The sequence below is a fragment of the Thalassophryne amazonica genome, chromosome 6, assembly GCF_902500255.1.
Source record: "Thalassophryne amazonica chromosome 6, fThaAma1.1, whole genome shotgun sequence".
Lineage (NCBI taxonomy): Eukaryota > Metazoa > Chordata > Actinopteri > Batrachoidiformes > Batrachoididae > Thalassophryne > Thalassophryne amazonica.
Genome location: NC_047108.1, coordinates 123,229,575 through 123,253,112, shown reverse-complemented (window position 1 = coordinate 123,253,112; position 23,538 = coordinate 123,229,575). Strand labels below are relative to the sequence as shown.

General features: G+C 39.7%; 1 protein-coding gene across 8 annotated transcripts in view; it reads left to right on the top strand.

Annotated features, from left to right (window-relative positions):
- ralgapb (Ral GTPase activating protein non-catalytic subunit beta) overlaps positions 1-23,538 on the top strand; it is a 61,846-nt gene that overhangs the window by 10,866 nt on the left and 27,442 nt on the right. For 2 of the 8 annotated variants that reach the window (XM_034173318.1, XM_034173317.1), the window contains exons 4-14: positions 8,425-8,591; positions 8,691-8,877; positions 9,036-9,167; positions 12,303-12,481; positions 14,102-14,173; positions 19,224-19,375; positions 19,867-20,092; positions 20,702-20,737; positions 22,666-22,867; positions 23,009-23,176; positions 23,376-23,490. In XM_034173318.1, coding sequence (XP_034029209.1) covers positions 8,425-8,591; positions 8,691-8,877; positions 9,036-9,167; positions 12,303-12,481; positions 14,102-14,173; positions 19,224-19,375; positions 19,867-20,092; positions 20,702-20,737; positions 22,666-22,867; positions 23,009-23,176; positions 23,376-23,490 — 1,636 coding nt within the window. The remainder of the gene's footprint in view (positions 1-8,424; positions 8,592-8,690; positions 8,878-9,035; positions 9,168-12,302; positions 12,482-14,101; positions 14,174-19,223; positions 19,376-19,866; positions 20,093-20,701; positions 20,738-22,665; positions 22,868-23,008; positions 23,177-23,375; positions 23,491-23,538) is intronic. The other 6 variants (XM_034173324.1, XM_034173321.1, XM_034173320.1 and 3 more) reach the window with 3 other exon arrangements.

Here is a 23,538-nt window from a genome sequence, read left to right as displayed (position 1 = left end):
ACTGAAGTTATTGTACTTGGCCCCACAAATCTTAGAAGCATGGTGTCTAACCAGATCGTTACTCTGGATGGCATTTCCCTGATCTCTAGTAATACTGTGAGAAATCTTGGAGTCATTTTTGATCAGGATATGTCGTTCAAAGCGCATATTAAACAAATATGTAGGACTGCCTTTTTGCATTTACGCAATATCTCTAAAATCAGAAAGGTCTTGTCTCAGAGTGATGCTGAAAAACTAATTCATGCATTTATTTCCTCTAGGCTGGACTATTGTAATTCATTATTATCAGGTTGTCCTAAAAGTTCCCTACAAAGCCTTCAGTTGGTTCAGAATGCTGCAGCTAGAGTACTGACGGGGACTAGCAGGAGAGAGCATATCTCACCCGTGTTGGCCTCTCTTCATTGGCTTCCTGTTAATTCTACAATAGAATTTAAAATTCTTCTTCTTACTTATAAGGTTTTGAATAATCAGGTCCCATCTTATCTTAGGGACCTCGTAGTACCATATTACCCCATTAGAGTGCTTCGCTCTCAGACTGCAGGCTTACTTGTAGTTCCTAGGGTTTGTAAGAGTAGAATGGGAGGCAGAGCCTTCAGCTTTCAGGCTCCTCTCCTGTGGAACCAGCTCCCAATTCAGATCAGGGAGACAGATACCCTCTCTACTTTTAAGATTAGGCTTAAAACTTTCCTTTTCGCTAAGGCTTATAGTTAGGGCTGGATCGGGTGACCCTGGACCATCCCTTGGTTATGCTGCTTTAGACGTAGATTGTGGGGGGGGTTCCCATGATGCACTGTTTCTTTCTCTTTTGCTCCGTATGCATCACTCTGCATTTAATCATTAGTGATCGATCTCTGCCCCCCTTCACGGCATGTCTTTTTCCTGGTTTTTTCCTTCAGCCCCAACCAGTCTCAGCAGAAGACTGCCCCTCCCTGAGCCTGGTTCTGCTGGAGGTTTCTTCCTGTTAAAAGGGAGTTTTTCCTTCCCACTGTGGCCAAGTGCTTGCTCATAGGGGGTCGTTTTGACCGTTGGGGTTTTTCATAATTATTGTATGGCCTTGCCTTACAATATGGAGCACCTTGGGGCAACTGTTTGTTGTGATTTGGCGCTATATAAGAAGAAAGTTGATTGATTGATTGATTAAACGGATGGCTGTGTGGAGCTGGGACCGTCGTGAGCAATTTCTCTGGTTATCACAAGAGCTGGACATCAGCCATTTTCCGGCAGATTTGACTTTTAACAAGAGATTTTGTCATGGAAAGCCACGCGGAGGCTTCGCGCATCAGGACCGATTCGCTAATCAATCAATCAATCAATCAATTTTATTTATATAGCGCCAAATCACAACAAACAGTTGCCCCAAGGCGCTTTATATTGTAAGGCAAGGCCATACAATAATTACGTAAAAACCCCAACGGTCAAAACGACCCCCTGTGAGCAAGCACTTGGCGACAGTGGGAAGGAAAGGAGGGAAGGAAAAACCCCCTTTTAACAGGAAGAAACCTCCAGCAGAACCAGGCTCAGGGAGGGGCAGTCTTCTGCTGGGACTGGTTGGGGCTGAGGGAGAGAACCAGGAAAAAGACATGCTGTGGAGGGGAGCACAGATCAGTCACTGATGATTAAATGCAGAGCGGTGCATACAGAGCAAAAAGAGAAAGAAACACTCAGTGCATCATGGGAACCCCCCAGCAGTCTAAGTCTATAGCAGCATAGGATGGTTCAGGGTCACCTGATCCAGCCCTAACTATAAGCTTTAGCAAAAAGGAAAGTTTTAAGCCTGATCTTAAAAGTAGAGAGGGTGTCTGTCTCCCTGATCTGAATTAGGAGCTGGTTCCACAGGAGAGGAGCCTGAAAGCTGAAGGCTCTGCCTCCCATTCTACTCTTACAAACCCTAGGAACTACAAGTAAGCCTGCAGTCTGAGAGCGAAGCGCTCTATTGGGGTGATATGGTACTATGAGGTCCCTAAGATAAGATGGGACCTGATTATTCAAAACCTTATAAGTAAGAAGAAGAATTTTAAATTCTATTCTAGAATTAACAGGAAGCCAATGAAGAGAGGCCGATATGGGTGAGATATGCTCTCTCCTTCTAGTCCCCATTAGTACTCTAGCTGCAGCATTTTGAATTAACTGAAGGCTTTTCAGGGAACTTTTAGGACAACCTGATAATAATGAATTACAATAGTCCAGCCTAGAGGAAATAAATGCATGAATTAGTTTTTCAGCATCACTCTGAGACAAGACCTTTCTAATTTTAGAGATATGCAAAAAAGCAGTCCTACATATTTGTTTAATATGTGCTTTGAATGACATATCCTGATCAAAAATGACTCCAAGATTTCTCACAGTATTACTAGAGGTCAGGGTAATGCCATCCAGAGTAAGGATCTGGTTAGACACTATGTTTCTAAGATTTGTGGGGCCAAGTACAATAACTTCAGTTTTATCTGAGTTTAAAAGCAGGAAATTAGAGGTCATTCATGTCTTTGTCTGTAAGACAATCCTGCAGTTTAGCTAATTGGTGTGTGTCCTCTGGCTTCATGGATAGATAAAGCTGGGTATCATCTACGTAACAATGAAAATTTAAGCAATGCCGTCTAATAATACTCCCTAAGGGAAACATGTATAAAGTGAATAAACCTAGTTACAGCGCTTTCTGAAAGACTTCTAGTGTAATGAAACTTATTCCCCACTGCTGGGTAGTCCATCAGAGTAAATGTAAATGTTATTAAGAAATGATCAGACAGAAGGGAGTTTTCAGGGAATACTGTTAAGTCTTCAATTTCCATACCATAAGTCAGAACAAGATCTAAGATATGATTAAAGTAGTGGGTGGACTCATTTCCATTTTGAGCAAAGCCAATTGAGTCTAATAATAGATTAAATGCAGTGTTGAGGCTGTCATTCTCAGCATCTGTGTGGATGTTAAAATCGCCCACTATAATTATCTTATCTGAGCTAAGCACTAAGTCAGACAAAAGGTCTGAAAATTCACAGAGAAACTCTCAGTAACGACCAGGTGGACGATAGATAATAACAAATAAAACTGGTTTTTGGGACTTCCAATTTGGATGGACAAGACTAAGAGTCAAGCTTTCAAATGAATTAAAGCTCTGTCTGGGTTTTTGATTAATTAATAAGCTGGAATGGAAGATTGCTGCTAATCCTCCGCCTCGGCCCGTGCTACGAGCATTCTGGCAGTTAGTGTGACTCGGGGGTGTTGACTCATTTAAACTAACATATTCATCCCGCTGTAACCAGGTTTCTGTAAGGCAGAATAAATCAATATGTTGATCAATTGTTATATCATTTACTAACAGGGACTCAGAAGAGAGAGACCTAATGTTTAATAGACCACATTTAACTGTTTTAGTCTGTGGTGCAGTTGAAGGTGCTATATTATTTTTTCTTTTTGAATTTGTCCTTTCCTTTGTCTCGCTTTGATCGAGTGAGACAAAGGAACACCTCCGTTTCGGAGTGCCAGGGGACAAGTTGGGACATGCCTATCTCGGCTTTCAATGCTTACCAGCCCAGTGAGTATAAGAGAAATTGTGGAGAGCTGGGAGAGCTACAATACTTTTCTCACAGACCTCGTATGATGTAACTGCATGTTGTCCACTTTTCTGTTGAACCCTGATGTTTCCTGAAGGCATTGTGTCGCATGTACTTTATTCTCCTTCGCTCCAGTGTATACCTCTCCCATTCTAATCGTGTTCATCAACCTTTCCACCACCATTGCAAACAAGAAAGGGCTCACTGCTGATGCTTGACATAATCCCGCCTCCACCTTGACTTTATCTGTCATTCATACCTCACACCTCACCGCTGTCACACTGTTCTTGCTTGCACGTATCCTGCAACACTACCTCTCTGCCACTACCAACTTTCTTATACAGTACTACTGTTCCTCTGTCAGCACCCTGTCATAAGCTTTCTCTAAATCTGTAAATGGTTCAAGTCCTGCTGGCTTCTCTGTATGTTTGCATCAACACTGTCAAAGCAAACATGGTGACTGTAGTGCTGTTTGTCAGCATGAAGTCATAATGCTTAGCAACTTTATGTCTCTGTGGTTAACACCTCTGCACACTACTTCCCAGGCATCATCTCATATTCCAATTTGGATCAAAAACACCTCTACCATCTCTCCTTAACGTGTCCATTCCTCTGCTGGTATGTCATCTGGTCCAACTGCCTTTCCCCTCCTCATTCTCTTTCCACTCCTCACTTCGCCTTTACTAATCTGTTGCACTTCTGATTCACTCTTTCCATATCATCCAACCTTCTCTCCCTCTCATTTCCTTTGTTCATCATATTCAATACAATTAATTAATTTTAGTTATTGAAATTAATTAAGATCCAAACAGTGATCGTGAACTACAGAAAATAGTGTTTTTCTTCCATTGTACTTGTTATTGGGAATATTTTACTGCCCACCTCCGTCAGATGAGAGAAAAAAGAAGCTAACACAGGGTTAATGCTAAGAGGAGCTCATGGCGACTGTTGGACGGCTCATGTTGATGACAGTAAGCATTGACTAGAAAAGAGAGAGTCACAAATGCGGAAGCAGAACAGGATGAAACTGATACTCTGATGGCTAATACACAACCTCAAGACCAGATATTACTCTCTGAAAAATTGCAAGCATTTTTTTTTTTTTACTTTTCCTCCACTATGGCTGCAGGAGAAACATGACTAAATAAAAATCAAGAATCTTCACTGACATGTTTATATCTTATCAGACCTGCATATCTGTTCAGCCAAAGTACCTTCATGAGGGAGCTTCTTGTTTGGTGTGTGTTTCAAAGTTTGGGGTAAAACATTTTCCAGTGATATAAAAGGAGATGGTCTAGTGGTTAAACTTTTGGCTTGAGATCAGAAGATCCTTAGTTCAATCCCATCCTGACTGGAAAATCACTAAGGGCCCTTGGACAAGGTCTTTAATCCCCTAGTTGCTCCCGGTGTGTAGTGAGTGCCTTGTATGGCAGCACCTTCACATCAGGATGAATGTGAGGCATTATTTTAAAGTGCTTTTAGCATCTGATGCAGATGGAAAAGCGCAATATAAATGCAGTCCTTTTACCATTTATATAATCTTTAGTTATCATAAAATGAGAACCAGACTGAAACTACTGGTGCTTGTTTTATTCAAAACCTTTTGCTTTAGCAGTGAACAAACTGGTCATTTAACTTGACAGTTATTTACCAATATAATCACCACAGTTCTTTATTACACTTCTGTTCATCAAAGGTTACTGTGAACATTACAAATTGGGCTACTGTCAAAACATTGAAACCACTTCAGTGGATTGCATTGGAACTGCAGAACTTTTAATGTGTGATTTTATTCACTGCTAACCAGTGAAGTTTTTGTGTACTTCTACCAGTGTCATGTGACTTGTCTGTCATGACTTGTAAAATGTCCTGACCTTTGTTATGAATCTGTGAAGGCAGCTTATACACACATCTCACTCTATCATCTGTATCTTTGTAGATATTTTCAGGGTTGATTTCTGTGAATGCTTTCCGCTCTATTTTAAGAAACCGACAATGAAAATCTTTTGAACAGTGCCTGTGTTCTAAATCTTAATTTTTTTTTTAACTTATTTATTGTTACTGTGACTGAAATGATTGTGTTTTATTTGTTGACTGCTTGTGTTTTACATATTTTAATGCTATCTTGATGTTTTCTATTATGACGTGTGCTGCTGCCTTTCTTGGCCAGGTCACCCTTGTAAAAGAGGTCACAATCTCAGGGTTTTTATCTGGTTAAATAAAGCTTATAATAGCTTCACTCTGTATGGCTGCTCACAATGTTGTGTATTTGATGCAGACCTATAATCCAGTCCTGAAGAGAAACAAGCCTGAATCAGGATAGTGTAGGTGTCCACCATACACAGTGTAGACTACGGTATAGGTATAAAATAACTAAGACTGACTCTTAAATAGAAATAGCCTGTACTACATAATGCCAGGGGTATAAAATAGGCGTGTTCACTTTAACCTCAAGTATAATCTGGGCAGAGAGTATATCTTGGTCTGTGGTCTGGTCAGAAGACTTCATCCAGTGTCTCTAGGATTGCTTGAGTTGCACAGATTGGGATTTACTTTAAAATAACTAACGATCCAGATGAACTCAGAGACTGTGTTTGCATATATAAATTCTTGTGAGGACTTGTTGAGCCTCTGTAACGTCAGTTTTTAATTATCTGAATAATAAATCATGGATCTGCAATTATGTTAACCCACTGGGGCTGACGCCGTCGTATATGACGGCTAAGACTAAGTGTTACTAAATTATAAATAACTTTTTAATGATATGAGATAGAAACATACTTTTTTTTTTTTTTTTACTGAAAGTTAACTCCGTGGACTTTCGAGCCAGTCATCGGCCATCTTTGTACTCCTCATAGAAGCTGTGTGATGATGTGCGCAATGTGAGTGTCCAATCGGAATTGGTTTACCATCACATGGTTTTCCAAAATCCAATCGTAGGGCAGATTTACCTCATGTGAAAAGCCAAAGATTGTTTTCAGGAGTGATGTGTTACTAGGTGGCCCGTTTGAATAGCCCCCTGGGTGCTACAATGAGTACATCCAGTGCGCCCTGTGCCATTATGCACAGCGATCAGTGAAAGCAGGACCAGATGGAGAGCCTCTGATGACAATCTCACATGCTCAAACAAAGAGTGTGCAACTATCAGGATTGCTCCACGAGTTTGCATGTGAATGTTACTGGATAACTCTGTTGCTTTCTCGGCGTAAAGCACTTGTTTACCATATCAGTGGAGCGAGGGGGAGGGGCCGCTCCTCAGACTGTAAGGCGCCAAAGTGTGAATGAAAGCTGCTTTAGAGCAGCACAGAACAGTCCAAAACACAGAAGAAGTAGAAGTTTGTGTTGTAACCTTTGTGTAATAGGAGACAGAAATTGCTTTGAGATGAAGACAAAAAAAGACCCGCATAGACCATTTTGAATATATTGTTCAATATGTGCATTTGTGTTTATTGTTTGAACCTTTATGTTGTACAGTCTTTCACACAAGACCTCAAATTACCTTTCTACAGTGTCAGAACAGTTGTTTATTATAGTTTGCTGTGTTTTGAATAAATGTGTGTTTTCCTTTTCACTTTTTTCTTTCCTTTTTTTGATTGTAAACCTTTATTACACTTATAAAACACAACAAAAGCATATATATTCTAAAAGCACAGGTTGTCCTGAGAAAAAAAAGACATAAAAGTTCCCATATTCCTAAGGTGAATAAGAAGTCTGCGGGTCACAGAGCTTTCTCTTATCGTGCCCCTGTTCTGTGGAATGATCTCCCTGCGTCAATAAAACAGTCAGATTCTGTGGAGACTTTGAAGTCCAGACTTAAGATGCACTTATTTTCCCTTTCATATGGCTAGCATACTGGTGCAGTTTTGTTTTACGCTTTCTCTTTTAATTCATGTTATTAGTAATTGAAGTGGGCCGCGGCCTCAACTTCACCTAAATTCTGGGTCTTTTAGTGAACCTTAGGGCTAGCGGCTGGCGATCACCTTAGTATTTCTTCTGTTTTTCTTGTTGATTAATGCTGGCAAATTATACTGTATTTTTTGTCTTTCTGATGCCTGATTCTGTTTTTTCTCTGTTTAAGGTGCAGCTCCATCCAGAGATGGGAGTCGTGTTTGTGTTGGCGATCCTTCTGTCCTGTGCACCAACAGCAATTCTTGTATATTCGTCAGTGAATTGTTCTGTGAATTATTTCTGTAATTTATGTTTGCAGCATGGCCCAAGCAGAGGGTCACCCCTTTGAGTCTGGTCTGCTTGAGGTTTCTTCCTCAGAGGGAGTTTTTCCTTACCACTGTTGCTCTGGGTTTGGTAAGGTTAGACCTTACCTCTGTGAAGCGCCTTGAGGCAACTCTGTTGTGATTTGGCGCTATATAAAGGAAATGAATTGAAATTGATAAAACTTGATTGTGGGATGCAGGGAGAGCTGTTAACAGCAATAATAAAACATTTATGCCAGGCGAGTGAACTGTCTAAAAAATGCCCTCAGACCCCAGAGGGTTAACATACAGTACATCACGTACCCTGCAGAAATAGAAACGGAGGTTGGGTCTTTGAAGGTCTAGTCAGTTGTGTCTGAACCTAGAGAGCGCAAGCTGCAATAATGCTGGACAAATGGATTTAAATACTTTTGTTTCAGCTTCTGTTGGCCTTTTAAATATGGTTATTATTTTGTATTTACAGTCTTATTTTTTATTGTTTGTATTAAGTGATGATTATATGACTTCTTCTGGTTATACAACAACTTGTTCCTGAGGGACAATAAAGATATCCTAGAATGTCTTTGTTGATATTTATTAAAATGGACTGTGTCCTTCATACTCATTCATCCTTTCTGTCTCTCATTTTCTGTTGGTTACTCGCTTTTTTTGTTGACCCATCCAGGCCTGAACAGCATAGTCTGAATCACATCAGGCTTTGCCAACAGGTTCTAACCGCAGTCCAGAAACTGGCTCGAGAGTCTGTTTCCATGGTGAGAGAAACCTGGGAAGTACTACTACTCTTCTTGCTTCGCATCAATGATACGTTACTGGCCCCACCTACTTCTGGAGGTATGCTCCTGTCTGTCCTTGGAAACTCCACTTAGTTCACTTAAATTCCTTTATAGTAATGATAGTTGGCTCCAGTAGTAATGCTTCTTGTCCTTGTAGTTGGTGTTGCAGAGAAACTAGCAGAGAAACTGATGGCGGTGCTGTTTGAAGTGTGGCTGCTGGCATGTGCTCGCTGCTTTCCTACGCCGCCATACTGGAAGACAGCAAGGGAGATGCTAGCTAACTGGAGACATCACCCTCCTGTTGTGGAACAGTGGAGCAGAGTGGCCTGTGCCCTTACCTCCAGGTTAGTAAGAGATCAACTCAACTTAAGTTTATTGGTGGAAGTCTACCATAAAAATTGATGCTACGCTTAATTTTTCGTAAGCACTTGAAATTCCTGCATTTTTGAAAAAAATCCATATTGATGATAATTCTGTCTACTCTTCTCCTTTTCCCATATAGACTACTGCGGTTCACCCACGGACCATCCTTCCCACCTTTTAAAGTTCCTGATGAGGATGCAAACCTAATTCCTTTAGAGATGGACAACGACTGTGTGGCACAGACGTGGTACCGCTTTCTCCACATGCTCAGGTGCATAAACACTCAATTATAGTCCGTTCTTCCAGTTTTAACTTTTAAAAAGAGAAGCTTTCTTTGTTCATGTGTCCAAAAGAACAGAGAAGTTGTAGCAGAGTGGAACTCAACATGTACCTCATATTGCAAGCATTTCCTCTTCTTTAGTTACTGTGCATGACAACATCTCTCACATTTATGTGTGTGCCTGGTCCTACATATACAAAAACCCTGTGCTCCTTTGTAGGCAAGGACTGGTATGAGATTTTGACTGTGTAATAACCATAGAGAAAATTTGCAACACAGCAACACCCATTCAGGTTCACACTCACTCACTCACTCATCTTCAACTGCTTACTTCAATTAAGGGTCACAGTGGGGGTGGGGGTGGAAGCTGGAGCCTGGAGTCCCTTTATTCAGAAAGTAGCAACAGGATGAGTCGGGAAAAAAAGGTCATGTGAGTTGTGGTGCCATCCTGGGGCCAAAAAAGCATTCGCTGTTAATCCATCTGCATGTAAATCCAGCTATTTTATTTATTTATTTGCTGAAAATGCAGGTTGTTGTGCATTTGAATGCACAAATAGACACAACAAGGGCTTCAAGATGTACAGATTCCCTTCAGATCCAAACAGAAGAAACATTTGGGAATATAAAGTCAGTCGTGTGGGATGGAAGCGACTTCATTATCAAAGTTTTGAGAGGTAAATTTAGTGTTCAGTGTACAGTAAAACTCACCTAAACTGTCATCATATAAACTGGATATTTGCAGTCACTGGACAAAAAAATCCCAATGTTTTTGTATTGTTTTCCATGTAATAAACACCGTATATAATGGATTTTGTATAACAGATTTTTTGCTCACATCGGGTAAAATATCCCGTCCGATCACGATGTGTTTCCATTTAAAAACTCCTCGTATGTGGGGCCGGAGTCATTTCTGTGATTAAAAGCCCAGCCATTTATTTTTTTCACACTGTGTTCAGACTCGGACCTGCAGCCTGACATGCGCCTGTTAAATCAGACAGTGCAAAAGGCTGGGATTTTCTGCTTTCACTCCCATCATATTTTAATAGTTTTTGCAGTGTGCGTGCTGATTACATTTTGGGATCACATACGTTTGGCAGAAAAGTCTGCAAATTTACAGCATAGAGTCGGAAAAAGAGGAAATTGTACACTTTACCTTTGAATTGGTGATGATTGTAGAAAGAAAAGCTTGTTGAGGGTCAAATTAGTCCAGAATAAAGTATAATCCAGCAACGGAGAACTTTAAAACTGTCATGCACGTCATTGCATGACACGGAATTACAGAGGTACAGAAGCATAAATCAGATTTTAAATTAATTAATTCATCAGAAATTGTAAATTTATGTAAATTTGATAGCTTAAATACTTTTAAACTTGTTTTGATAGTACCTGTACCTGGATGTGTTGCTGTATGTGGTTAAATGATAAAAAAAATTGTTGAAAACATAAACGCTTCATTCAGAGGTTTAGCATATTTGGCCCCAAAATGGCGCCATGTTCTAAGTTGATGCTACTCTCTGAATAAAGGTACCCTGCTGGAGCCTATCTCAGCAGTCATAAGGCGTGAGGTGGGGTGCACCCTAGACAGGATGCCAGTCTGTCGCAGGGCCACATATAGACAAACAAACATTCACACTTACGGACAATTTAAAGTTTCCAGTTCGCCTAACCTGCATGTCTTTAGATATGGGAGAAAACTGGAGCACCCAGAGGGAACCCACGGAAACATGGGGAGAACATGCAAACTCCACACAGAAAGGCCACAGGTGGGAATCAATCCCATGACCTGAGAGTGCTCTAACCACTAAGCCACTATGCTGCCCAGTCCAAGTTCTTAATGAAGATAATTTCTAATGTTACCTTGAATTCCGTGATATTTTGTGTCCTCTTTCAAATATTTGTCAAAAACATGCCTTGTACATTCGGTGACTTTCCTCTTCTAAGCGGTGGTCATTTTTGTGGTCATTTTTTTTTTTTTTAATAAGTAAAATATTCACAGACTCTTTCTGCAGTGAAACACCTTTTGCTGATTGAACCAGGTAAATATGTCAGGCTTGTTTATGGCGCTCATAGTGTGGAACAGGAAGTCTTTATGGTTTTGGAACTGTGGAATTTTTAAAACTTGGTATGTCACGAAACAAGTAATCAGCCCACACATTCTCTTTAAGGTTATAGACTTTCAGCCCACACTTTTACACTTTTTAAAATATTTGGTTTTAACTTTAAACTGTTGGCTGATATTTGCTTTATATAGATGAGATTATTGTGTTGTAGTGCAAGCACAGATATTAGTGTGGGCAGACGCGACTTTGTCGCTACAGAGTTGTTCATTCTCCCAATCAGGCCAGGAAAATTTGAGTGAGTAATTTTAAAGAACACCTTTGCGTCATATCACCACTAACTGGTGCCTTTGAGGATTTCAATTTTTTTCATTTATGTAGTGCCAAATCACAAGGTTGCCTCAAGGTGCTCAATAGACCTTAATGTTGAATTGTTCCAGATGTGCAGTTCAGCACCTTGCATCAACAGTATCTTAACACCTGTGAGTGAGCAGGTGTATGTGGGTCATCACTGTAAAGTGCTTTGATCCTGTAATGCAGTGATTCCCAAAGTGTGGGCCTGTAGGTGGAATGCACCCCTGTTGGTGGGTCTTAACAACACTGTAAGTGGTCCATGAGAGGTCATTAGAGAGAGAAAAAAAAAACTATAATTTTGTAATAAAGTTGAACATTACTTTAAATATTTGTTTTTAAAACGTAATCCGAAGTAATGAAACAAAGCCATCTTATTTAGATTATGTATTTTTCACTTAACACTTCAAAATAGTTTCTGATTTCAGAGTGAGCTCTGGTGTTCTTAAATTTGGGAGCGACTTCTCTAATGGATGGAAAATGCTGCAGAAATGTACTCAGGTTAACATGTGCTTGTCTGTAATTTTGCTTTTTTTATTTATTGTGCATCTCTGTTAACCATTTCAGAGGAGCTGATTTTACTGTATTCAAATCATATTGAAATTAATGCACAGCATTCATGTCTTTTCTTCTTTACACATATCTATGCAAGCTTTGTTGACATTTGTAAGCTTTGTGCTAAAATCATGAATTTTGCCTTTTTGTTTTGGTTTTGTAGTAACCCAGTGGACCTGAGCAACCCAGCGATAGTTAGCACTACTCCAAAGTTTCAGGAACAGTTTCTCAACTCCAGTGGCATCACTCACGAAGTGGTGCTGCATCCTTGTTTGAAACAACTCCCCCAGATCTTCTTCAGGGCCATGAGGGGTGTCAGCTGCTTGGTGGATGCCTTTTTGGGTAAGAGGATGTTGAGTTAAAAGCCTTGTCTTGGGCATTTGAGAGAGATTGGAGTCATAAAGTTAATAAAAAAAAAAAAAATCAGAAACTGGCATTAAATGCCAAGAATAGGAGGTGTGGCGCATGGCTTTTTCTTCACTAAACAACAGCTATCAGTTGTCTCTTGGCTCTCGTTCACTTGTCAGCTTTTGAGGCACATATGTGCTTGTTAATACTGGCAGACAAACTGTACTGTATTTGCATTTCAGGGTTGTCACCAACATTATCGTCCGTTATGCTGTTACAATAAAAAAATTACACTGCAGTTACAATACATTGTTATTGAGGGTGTGTAATGGGAAAATAGTAATTTCTCTATGTTGATTGTGGTGGTTCTGATATAGAAGTAGTGCATCTACAATTTATTCATCAGCCTGTATCAAAGCCATTTCTGCCTTTTCTGCTGATTAAAGTCTCTAAATGGGACTCTTTTTCTGCGAGAATCGTTTCCTGCTTCACACAGACAGTTTATATTCATTCGTCATTAACGTGGTTTTTTGTGGTGCAGCTAACGACGTTGTTCTCTGCCATGGACTGGAACCTTAATATCTCCCGCTTCTCTGGTTCATAAACTAAAGTTAGTGGCCCTCATGAAAATATTAATAATAATAGATAATGTCCTCCGTTCCGTGTCTGTGTGTGTTACGGGATTTGCTGTGGCTCTCTGCTGAGGTGGGAAGACGGATTATTCCTCAATCAATAACTTCAGAGCGAATCAGCATTTTAAATCAAATGACACCTCTTTCCAAACATTGCAAAACAGACAAACTACAACCTCATTTGGAAAAAAAAACAAAACAAAAAAATGTTTTTTTCCCCAAAATGAGACATACTCCATTCCATTGGGGAGAACTTATCCCAGTGAGTCTCAGCGCTCCAGTCTGAGCACAGCAGCGCAGCAGCTCTCCAGGCGCGAGTATTATAGGGGAGGCTGGGACCAAAGTAACATTTTACACTTATATTCAGTTTCAATTTATTTTCATTTATATCCCTCTGAAACACTGTTACCTGCATTTTGAGGGCCAAATGTTGTTAAGTAAAGCCATAGTTCTTATTTTTTTAAGTCTTTGTTACAGCCTTACTTTAAATCTAAAAGAAAGTGGCATCACACCAAAACATGGAATAGTGTAGAAATGTGTCACTGCACAGAAGCTAATTTATACACCGCAGTGTACTATAGAACATCCTTACAAATGTTTTTTTTTTTTTTACTTCAAGTTTAATTTCTTAATTACTCTACATTTTGAAGTAAAAAAAAAAAAAAAAACACCAAATAAGGCCCTTTGTAAGCCCATAACGCAAAAGCTTCAGCGGGGTCGAAGCCTAAGCAGTCCCCGGATACTGGAGCAAAATATCAATTATATTGAGACAAAAATAAAACAATATCAGTAACAAATGATCTAAATACACAAAAACTGAATTTTTCACATCAGTGCTTAGTAGCAGGGTGTTTTTAAACAGCTTTGAATTAGTTGCTATTTTACCGCTATTTGTGAGTAATCGTGACACACAAGATAATGATACTTTTGTAAACATTTAAAAAGAAACATGTCAGTTTGTATTTTTCTGTTTGCACTGTAGGTGTCTCTGTTGAAAAGAAAGATGTATGGGGCAGGGTGTTGTCTGTTTGCCCAGTGCTGCTCTCTCTCTCTGGTACAGACATCAGCTGATACTCCATACAATGAGACGGGCATAGAAAGTGGTCTGTGTTTATTTGGTGGTGATGATACGTAACACTTGGGGGCCAGATGCAAAACTGTGTCGATTCAAGACTGTGTCAGAATTTGAAAGATGGATACAACCCCCTTTTCACTTGATTTTTAAATCCTTGCCTGCATACAGATAGGCTGTTATGTACAACTGCATCTATTTATAACAGCCATAAAATCAGTGTCAATATTCCATATAAGTATCATTACAAGTTACTGCTATATTGTATTTGAGTTATCATCGGGTTAGGTTTTAAAATGCTTTGCATTAAAGGGTAAAATGAAAAACAGAACAAAGTCTATAACCAAAAGCAAAATAAATGTACACATAGCAGTGATTAAGATGCATAGGCATTTCTTGACTGGCATAATTAGATGTTTAGATTTGATTGGTTGAAAGGGTGTAATTATATTTGATTAAATTGGCTAACGTACTGAAGCCCAGTTCTGACTTTCACTGACTGTGCATCCTGGAATAGGATCTGTGATGATTTGGGATATTCCATCATTGTGCTGGTCTTGTTTTAACCATGGCAGTAATTTCAAGGTTTGAAAAAAATGATTGGCATCACTAACTTTGACATACAGTATTTTGGTAATCGCTTGTATTTATATGGAGCCTGTAATGTTGTTGTACATGCCATGATTTCAGGATGTTTTCCAGAAGCGCTATGGTTATTTTTGCACACAAGTCTAGTACATTACTTTCTCAAGCATGTGTGGTAATCACATCTGTGGGCAACTGTGATCTTCATATGCTGGTTTGTCAAAATGATAGAACATGCCTGGATCTGAATACTCAGTATGTACTAGTAATGGTTAAGAACCTACTATCCAACCACCACTGTATCTATCATATATTACTGCAGAAGTAAATGAGTGAGCAGTAGGAACACAATTTGGATGTATACCACGCTGATGCCATCTGACCTGTCCTTTTGATCCAGATTTTTACACATGACGCAAATACTGATGCATGCCATGAAAATTTCTATTATGCAACGGCAGACATAAAAAACAAAATAGTTCTTGATAATAAATATATATTTTAAACAATACTGTGACCCCTCTGATAGCATGCATTTTCAAGTCTGTCCACTATCTTTTTTTTTTTTTTATCTCCTCTAGATGTTTTTTGGTTACCAAGCTCCAACTGCCTCATGGTATGGTGTAGTCCATTTGCATACTGTGGATGTAGTAGATCGTCCAGGTACTATTCGCGTACTACAAAATGTCTATTGCGTATTCAGTTACCCTACAGATTGTGATGTACTGCTGTTGGCCTACGGTATAGTAAACTAATATGATCATTGAGATATAGCCAGTGACCTTCTGGGATACATGTCTGTGAAAATCACAGTAAGGCTTATAATAATAATGCTGTCCATTATGTGATTTGCCTTACTTTTCCATTGACATTTTAACATGTCTCACTACAATTACATTAGATAAATTTCTGCTCCCGTTCTGAAGGATGCACATTCTCACTACAGATTAATATACTACTATAAGCAACAGGTTGGTCATCACAGTCTTCCAAGGTTCTTCAAATGGAACAATATCCACCTGGTGGACACTTTCCATTAATGCAGGTACAATAGAATTTACCAAGAGCTCTAGTCCTTAATATCAGCCGCTGTGGGGGATAAGTTGTATCCATGTGTTGTGCATGTACAAATTGTTTCTACATCTGGCCCCTTGATTAGCAAAGTGTCATGTCCCACACTTGCCTCAAGCTCATCGATGAGAAATTTTCTGCAGGCTTAAAATGTAAAGGCTTCTGATCAAGATGGATGGATTTCAATCAGTGGTGATTTGTATCTCAAGGCCCCCTGACACTTGCACGACTTTGATACATGCACTTACACGCATGTTGTCGTGACAATCCCACCTGCTGTGTTTGCAGCTGGACGGCGTGCCTTGTGCCACTGGCTGCCACACGTTGTGTGCTGGACGCTGCATATATAAAATAATTATTTTGTAGCAGATTAATAATTTTCTCTGCGAGTTGTCTGTTGAAAACGACTCTAATCGCTTCCTGAATCACAGAGGAGCCCTCTATCCTGAGCTGTTCTCCCGTGTGCGCTGAATGAGCTGGAGAAATCATTTGGAGCCGTCTAAAGAGGTAATTATTTGTCATGTTTATATTGTAATGGCTTGGCAAAACAATGGCATGTTCTTTCCTTCTGGTGTGCAGCTGTAAAAGTATGTTTGTGATAGATTTAACATCTCGTAATAATCGTTAAGACGAGATGCAGTGTGCTGGCCCAACCACTCGCTCTGTTCACTTCTAAAAGGCCCAGTCACACGGCACTTAACGAAGGGTGACGAAGCCCTGACGAAACAAGAAATCTGGACTTTCGTTGGCATGGTTTAACCTTCGTACAGCTTCGTTCCTGCAGCTGGTGCTTCGTCAGGATTTTTAAACTGTTGAAAAATTTGAACGAAGGGCAACGAAAACCTCAATTCGTCTGTTACGTTTTGCTGTCGTTCTTGACGTTTTTTAATCGTTTGTGTAGTTTTTGTAACGTTATTGTTTAATTTGACTTCGTTTGACTGGCTGAGTGTTTTCACACAGTGCAGAAGCCGGTTTGTGAGCACTGAGGCTGCTGCTGCTTAATGTACCGTCAGAAATTACAGGGCAAACTCAGCCTGCTTGCTTGGATTTTTTTTTTTAAACTGTGTGGGGGGGTCAGCTTCAATGGGCTCAGGCACCTTACATAGGGCAAAATTAATCTTTTGTGTGGATATAATTAATTATTTTGCCACAAGCAACTGTTGAATTTAAAGCAACAAAAAAGTTGTGTACTTTCCAACGGTACTTGAATGCAGCATCAGCGGCAGAAGCAGCTCCTGTGTGCGCTGATTATTTTGTATTAAATATAACAATATGAGTGTAGGAATGATAATCCAGTCCTTCTGTACATGTGGCAACAGGTAGATGAATCAAAATGATTAGATAAAGAGCTGTTCTGGAAGACAGAATTCACATTGTGGATCAGTGATCAGCTGGTGGAATAACTGCACATGTGAGTCAATGCGCACGTTCACACGCACTGATTAATTTACTGCTCTGATATATTCAATCATCTTTACACTTATATTTATTCTCCCTTTTGACAGTTTTCTGTTATAAATCAATATATATGGCTTAGAACATAATACAGCGATACAGCAGTGACCACAGCACACTTTTTAAGATGGAGATGATCCCTCTTTTGTTCTGGACGAGTAACCAGAGCAGGTGGTCCACTGACGTTCACACAGATCTCCAGAGCTTCTGTTTGCAGTTTCTCCAGGACTCAGGCACTATGCGCTCCGTCCCAGCGCCAAGTCCTGGAACTCATGCAGACACACACTGCTCCAGCTGTGGCTCCAGGCGTGTTTCGTTAAAGCGTCGAGATCATGAGCTTCGGTTTTGTTAAGTTCCTCTTTCGTCCCTTTTGCGCTCTTGCTTCGCAGACTGTTCGGTGATAAAGCTCTTTCGTCCACCTTTTCTCAATGAATTGTGATGTTTTTTACTTTTTCCCTTCGTTCAGGAATCGTCGTGTGCCGTGTGACTGGGCCATTACTCGACTTGACGAGGTGCACGTAGTATTGGCGAGTAGATCGCGCAGCGTTGCACAACATTTATGCAAAAGATTTCTTGAACATTTCGAAATTCTCTTTGCGCAATTGCACGCGCTGACACCCCTCTCACGTTCAGTCTGCACCTGTTAACGACGAGTTTAGTCTCCTGCACGACACAGTGCGTGCATCAAACTTGTGCAAATGTCAGGGGGCCTTAACACTGTGTTGCATGTTGACTAATGAATGTTGTTTGTGATCAACTCACAGGATCTGAAGCTACTCGCATTATCTTTCTCAGATAAGATTAAAAATTGGAAACTGCAGCTGAATGATTTCACTTACTCCAAAACATGTTTTGTCTGCTAAAACACCTTTGTTATACAGTATATCCTGAAAGTTTTGACAGCGCTTCACTTTTTCCACATTTTTTGATGTTACAGCCTTATTTCAAAATGGAGTAAATTAATTTTTCCCCTCAAAATTCCACTAACAATACTCCATAGTGCCAACATGAAACAAATTTTTTTCTTTTTTTTATTATTATTATTATTATTATTATTATTATTATTATTTTTGCAAATGAAGTGGCCATTCACCCAACTATTGGTTCAATAAAGTAAATACGCGAGCATATACGCCAAAACACAACCGACCAATGAGGTTCTCCTCTCTCCACAGAAGAATGCTAGAGCTCTGACAGGGTGACCATCGAGTTCTTGGTCACCTCCCTGACAAAAGCCCTTCTCCCCCGATCTCTCAGTTTAGACGGGCGGCCAACTCTAGGAAGAGTCCTGGTGGATCCGAACATTTAGGGATGATGGAGGCCACTGTGCTCATTGGGAGCTTCAAAGCAGAAGAAATGTTTCTGTACCCTTCCCCAGATTTGTGTCTCGACAAGTCTGTCTTAGATGTCTAGAGACAATTCCTTTGACTTCATGCCTGGTTTGTGCTCTGACCGTCAACTGTGGGACCTTATGTGTAGACAGGTGGGCGTCTTTCCATATCATGTCCAATCAACTGAATTTACCCCAGACAGACTCAAGTTAAACTGTAGAAACATCTCAAGAATGATCAGTGGAAACAGGAGGCACTTGAGCTCAATTTTGAGCTTCATGGCAAAGGCTGTGAATACTTATCTACATCTGAGTCCTTAGGGTTTTTTTTTTTTTTTTTTAATTTGCAAAATTTTCTTAAAAAAATTTTTTTTTCGCATATTGTCATTATGAGGTACTCTCGAATTTTGTGGGGGAAAAAAAATGGATTTCATTCAATTTGGAATAAGGCTGTATTAAAACAAAATGTGGAAAAGTGAAGCACTGTGAATACTTTCTGTATGCACTGCAATTAAGCCAATCAAAAGCTTTTCATACATGCTGCTTTGAGGTGAAAAAGACTAATTTGAGGTTTTATCTTTGTGTCAACAGGCATTTCACGTCCCAGAGCTGACAGTGCCCCGCCCACTCCAGTCAATCGAATGAGCATGTCCCCGCCCCCTTCTGTCAATAACACCACGCCCCCTCACAGCCGCAAGCAGCGGCATGCAGTGGTTACCAAAACAACAAGCAAAAGTTCAACTGTAAGTCAACATATGACCTAAAACTGAAATGGTCCAAAGTCACAGACTAAATCTTGGTTTGAATCCTTCTTTGGTGCAGTAATGATATCGACAACTTTAATTCATCTCTCGCTCCCATCTCACAACACACATCACTTTTTGTGTTCACAACAGTTTCTTTTCTTTGGTTTGATTGGCTGTCTGCAGAATTACTCTAAAATTTTGGGTCAGGACGAAGAAAGAATCCAGTGAATGTTTCTGTGGATCCAGATTCAGGGACAAATCCAGGAAATTGTTGTTTATTGTTCAAATAGCTAGGAATAACAAAGGATCACTAAAACCTGATGTGGTGTGTAGTAAACTAAGTTGTCCTCTACTGAGTGTCTATGTACATAGTTAAGAGTATCCTGTTTTGTTTTTTCCCCTCTTATTTAACATGTACTTGTAGGTAATTGTCTCATCATCTGAATCTGTGAGATCTGTTGGTCACAGTTGTCATTGTCACTCTCTAGGGCAGCAGTGTCCAGCCAACCAAAGCATCCCAGCAGCAGCAACCTTCGTCCTCCCCAACCCTACTTTCCAGTCCCAACCAGAGCAGTTGGGAGTCTCGGCCCTTGCCTGCCCCGGCACGACCTAAAGTCAACAGCATTCTTAACCTTTTTGGTCAGTGGCTTTTTGATGCCGCCTTGGTCCACTGTAAACTTCACAGTGGCCTCAACCAGGACCCCAGTATGAGTGGTAAGAAAAGAGACTACGTGATGGCTCTCAGCTTTTCTGTTTATGCATGGCCAGATGGGTGTTTGGTCGCTGTTGTTTGTTTACATGTTTGTTTTAATTTTTACTGTGTTGTTCAGGATATCTTTTTTCTTTTTTTTTTTCTTCACTGTTTTCTCTGAAACGTCTTTGTGCCTTTCTGTGAGTGGAGCTCTTGGTTAGAAGTGGCCTGGAATGAGATTTTCGTCTGATTTACAATCCATTTACATCTACCAGTTATTTAAACCTGGCTAATACCGCACATTTTCTGTAACCATATGAGACATCATACAAAATCACGTTGTCTTTACAGTTTAGAGCCACTATTGGAGGATTCATGATGGGATGTACAGTTCTTAATACCTCAAAGACAATCAGACTTACAATTGGCTCTTTTGTTTTGTTTAGTTTTTTCTTTTTGGTGTAGTGTCCTGCACGTGTCTGCCAAGTCTCCTTAATGTTAAACATTTATACTGGGTCAAAAGTAATTTATTGAGGAGAACAAAAACACAATTCATGCCTGAGATGAATTGATCCCAAAATATCAGATCTGCTTTGATTTTGTGTCTCTCCACTATTTCTGTTATCTTGCAGCCTCTTTTATCCAAATTCTTCTTTCTTATAAATCTTGTAAGTAGGAACGGCAGCTTTTTTCCCCCTTCACCTTGCGTTTCTTGACAAACACCTGCTTTTAAGTTGAGTTCTTCATGATCATCACCGTCATTGCCATTGTTTTTTGTTCCCACTCTTTGTCATATAAAAGTTCACCAGCGTTCTCTCAGCGTTCACCAAAGGTGATGAATGGATTCCCCAACTGACCGCTTGTCTAGACCATGATGTTGACAGTCTGTGACAATGTCACCCTGTCTTAAGTTTTCATTTTTCTTTGGGTCATATTAATCATTTTGTTTCAGACACTTTTTGCATTAATTTTATGTTTCTCGTAATTTCAGTTTGAAATGAGTTTTGAACTGTATTAGTTTGGTACAGCAGTGCATGAAAGGAATGTTCTTTGTCTTGAGTGACCGTTTGCAACAGTGAGGAAGCTGACACTGGGATTTTGCTTTGTCATCTTGCAACAGACAGTGGCTGAACCATTTTATTACCACTGTGCTAAACCTGGTCACACTTTGTGGCAGTGATACCTGGTAAACTATTGGCAAACTCTTTGTGTCAGAAGTCCCTTTATTGAATACCTTTTAATGGTGTGAGCGTGTTTGCAATTATGAAAGTGTTTGACCTTGTTGTGACAGAGACTTGAGGCCTGATTTACTAAAGGTTTGCATGTAGAAAATGTGTCTAAACTCCATATTTCCCACAAATAAATGAGAAACCTGATACTACTAATGCACACTCAAGATTGCATCTTTCACATGAGCAAAATAGCACGTATTGCCCATGTAATATTGAGAAATATGCAATTTGAGGTTTGTTTACCAGACTGCGCAAAATACTCTTGCAAATAGGTTAATTTAGCACCAGTGGTGTGATTTATCCATCCCAAAGGAAATTTAAATGGCTCATGATTGCGTCTGTATGTTGCACCTTGGAAACTAGTATGCTAACTGTCTTGTGGGATTACAGACATGCATAAATCTGATTCAGAGTAATTTCCTGTAAGATGATGGGGGCATGCAGTTCTTTGTCTTTATTTAGTAAACTTCTTTAACACAGAAAACACTATGCTTGATTAATTTATAGTGGCATATCTTTAACAAAAGGACACTACATGTTCACACCCTACAGTCTCTTTTTCTTGCCCAGTTATGCATGGTGGCTGAAACAACATTCAGCACCCTGTGCCATGAATGGACACTCCCACCTACAAGTAAAACATACACTAATCTATGAATTCTCATTCTGTTGTCACATCCTCTCCAGTTATGCGAATGGGAAGAGAATATATTAAAACCGGAATCTGTGTCCTTTCCGTGGAAAGCACCACTGTCGCGGGAATATGTGTTTGAGGATTGTCTGAGTCGGAGGGGGGGGGGGGTCTGTGCTAAATCCGGGCTTGTGCCACACACCTTGCACCTTCTGTTAAACAGCAGACAAACCATTTTCAAGGCACATTCGTTCATTTTCGATTTGATAAATGCTCAATGAATTTAATTTTCAGTTAAAATGTGTTTGTCTTATATTGCGCATACCTGTAAGTGGTTGATTGAGTTTTTTTTTTTTTTTTACACGTACAGTCATTGACACATGCAAAATGCTTATTTACATATTGTGTCTACGTCATGTTACCATCCGCTGTCAATTGGGCACTTATGCTTAAGTAGTAAATCACCTGCAAAACATTAACCAACCCACCGTGCAAAATTTTAGAGTTCCAATGCGATTTGTTACTCATTATGTGGGATCTTAGTAAATCAGGCCCATTTTTGTCTGCTTTTTGGTCATGTTATTTATTTATTTTATTTATTTTGCTATATTTTTGTTGTCGTGTGCATATGTTAGATATATATCTGTTTGCCTGTTTATCATATACGCATGGGTATGACCACATTGCATTTCAGAGCCCTTTCATTATTATTATTCTTCCCCATTTTTTATAGCTCTAACTACACAATTAAATATGGAGCTGAGAAGGAAAGGTTCCCAAATGTCCACAGAATCCATGGTGCCCAATCCATTGTTTGATGCCAATGAGTTCCCAGAGAGCTATGAGGCAGGGCGAGCTGAGGCCTGCGGGACTCTCTGTCGAATCTTTTGTAGCAAGAAAACTGGAGAGGACATTCTGCCTGTCTACCTGTCCAGGTAAGATGATTTAAAAAAAATCAGTACATTGTATTAAATTTAGCTCAACTATTATTATTCAGTTTTCATGCTGTTGATGTAACATTTTAAACTATAGAAAAATGTGATTAATATTTTTTTTTCTTCCTTTTTTTGCTGCAGGTTCTACATGGTCCTTATACAGGGGCTCCAAATCTCAGATTTCATCTGTAGACCAGTTCTGGCTTCTATTATTCTCAATTCTTCCTCTCTATTTTGCACTGATTTGAAAGGCATCAATGTGATTGTCCCCTACTTTATAGCTGCCCTGGAAACTATTGTCCCAGACAGGTTAGACCTTACAGATTATCGGTTAATTTTTTTTCCCTGTTTTCTTGATTGTATTATCTCTTGATACACTACATTATTAAATATTTAAATATTACACCACATTATTAAATATTTTTATGTTCTCAAAGGCTAGTTATTTTGTATATGGAAATATATTAGCATTTCCTGAAGTTAAAAAAAAATTGCTTTCATTTACCAGAGAGCTGTCCAAATTCAAATTATATGTAAATCCTACCGATTTGAGAAGAGCCTCCATCAACATCCTGCTTGCCATGCTGCCATTGCCACACCACTTTGGCAACATCAAATCCGAGGTAAGGGCTTTGCAGTCCAACTTGTCGTTAAACTAATTATATAACTTT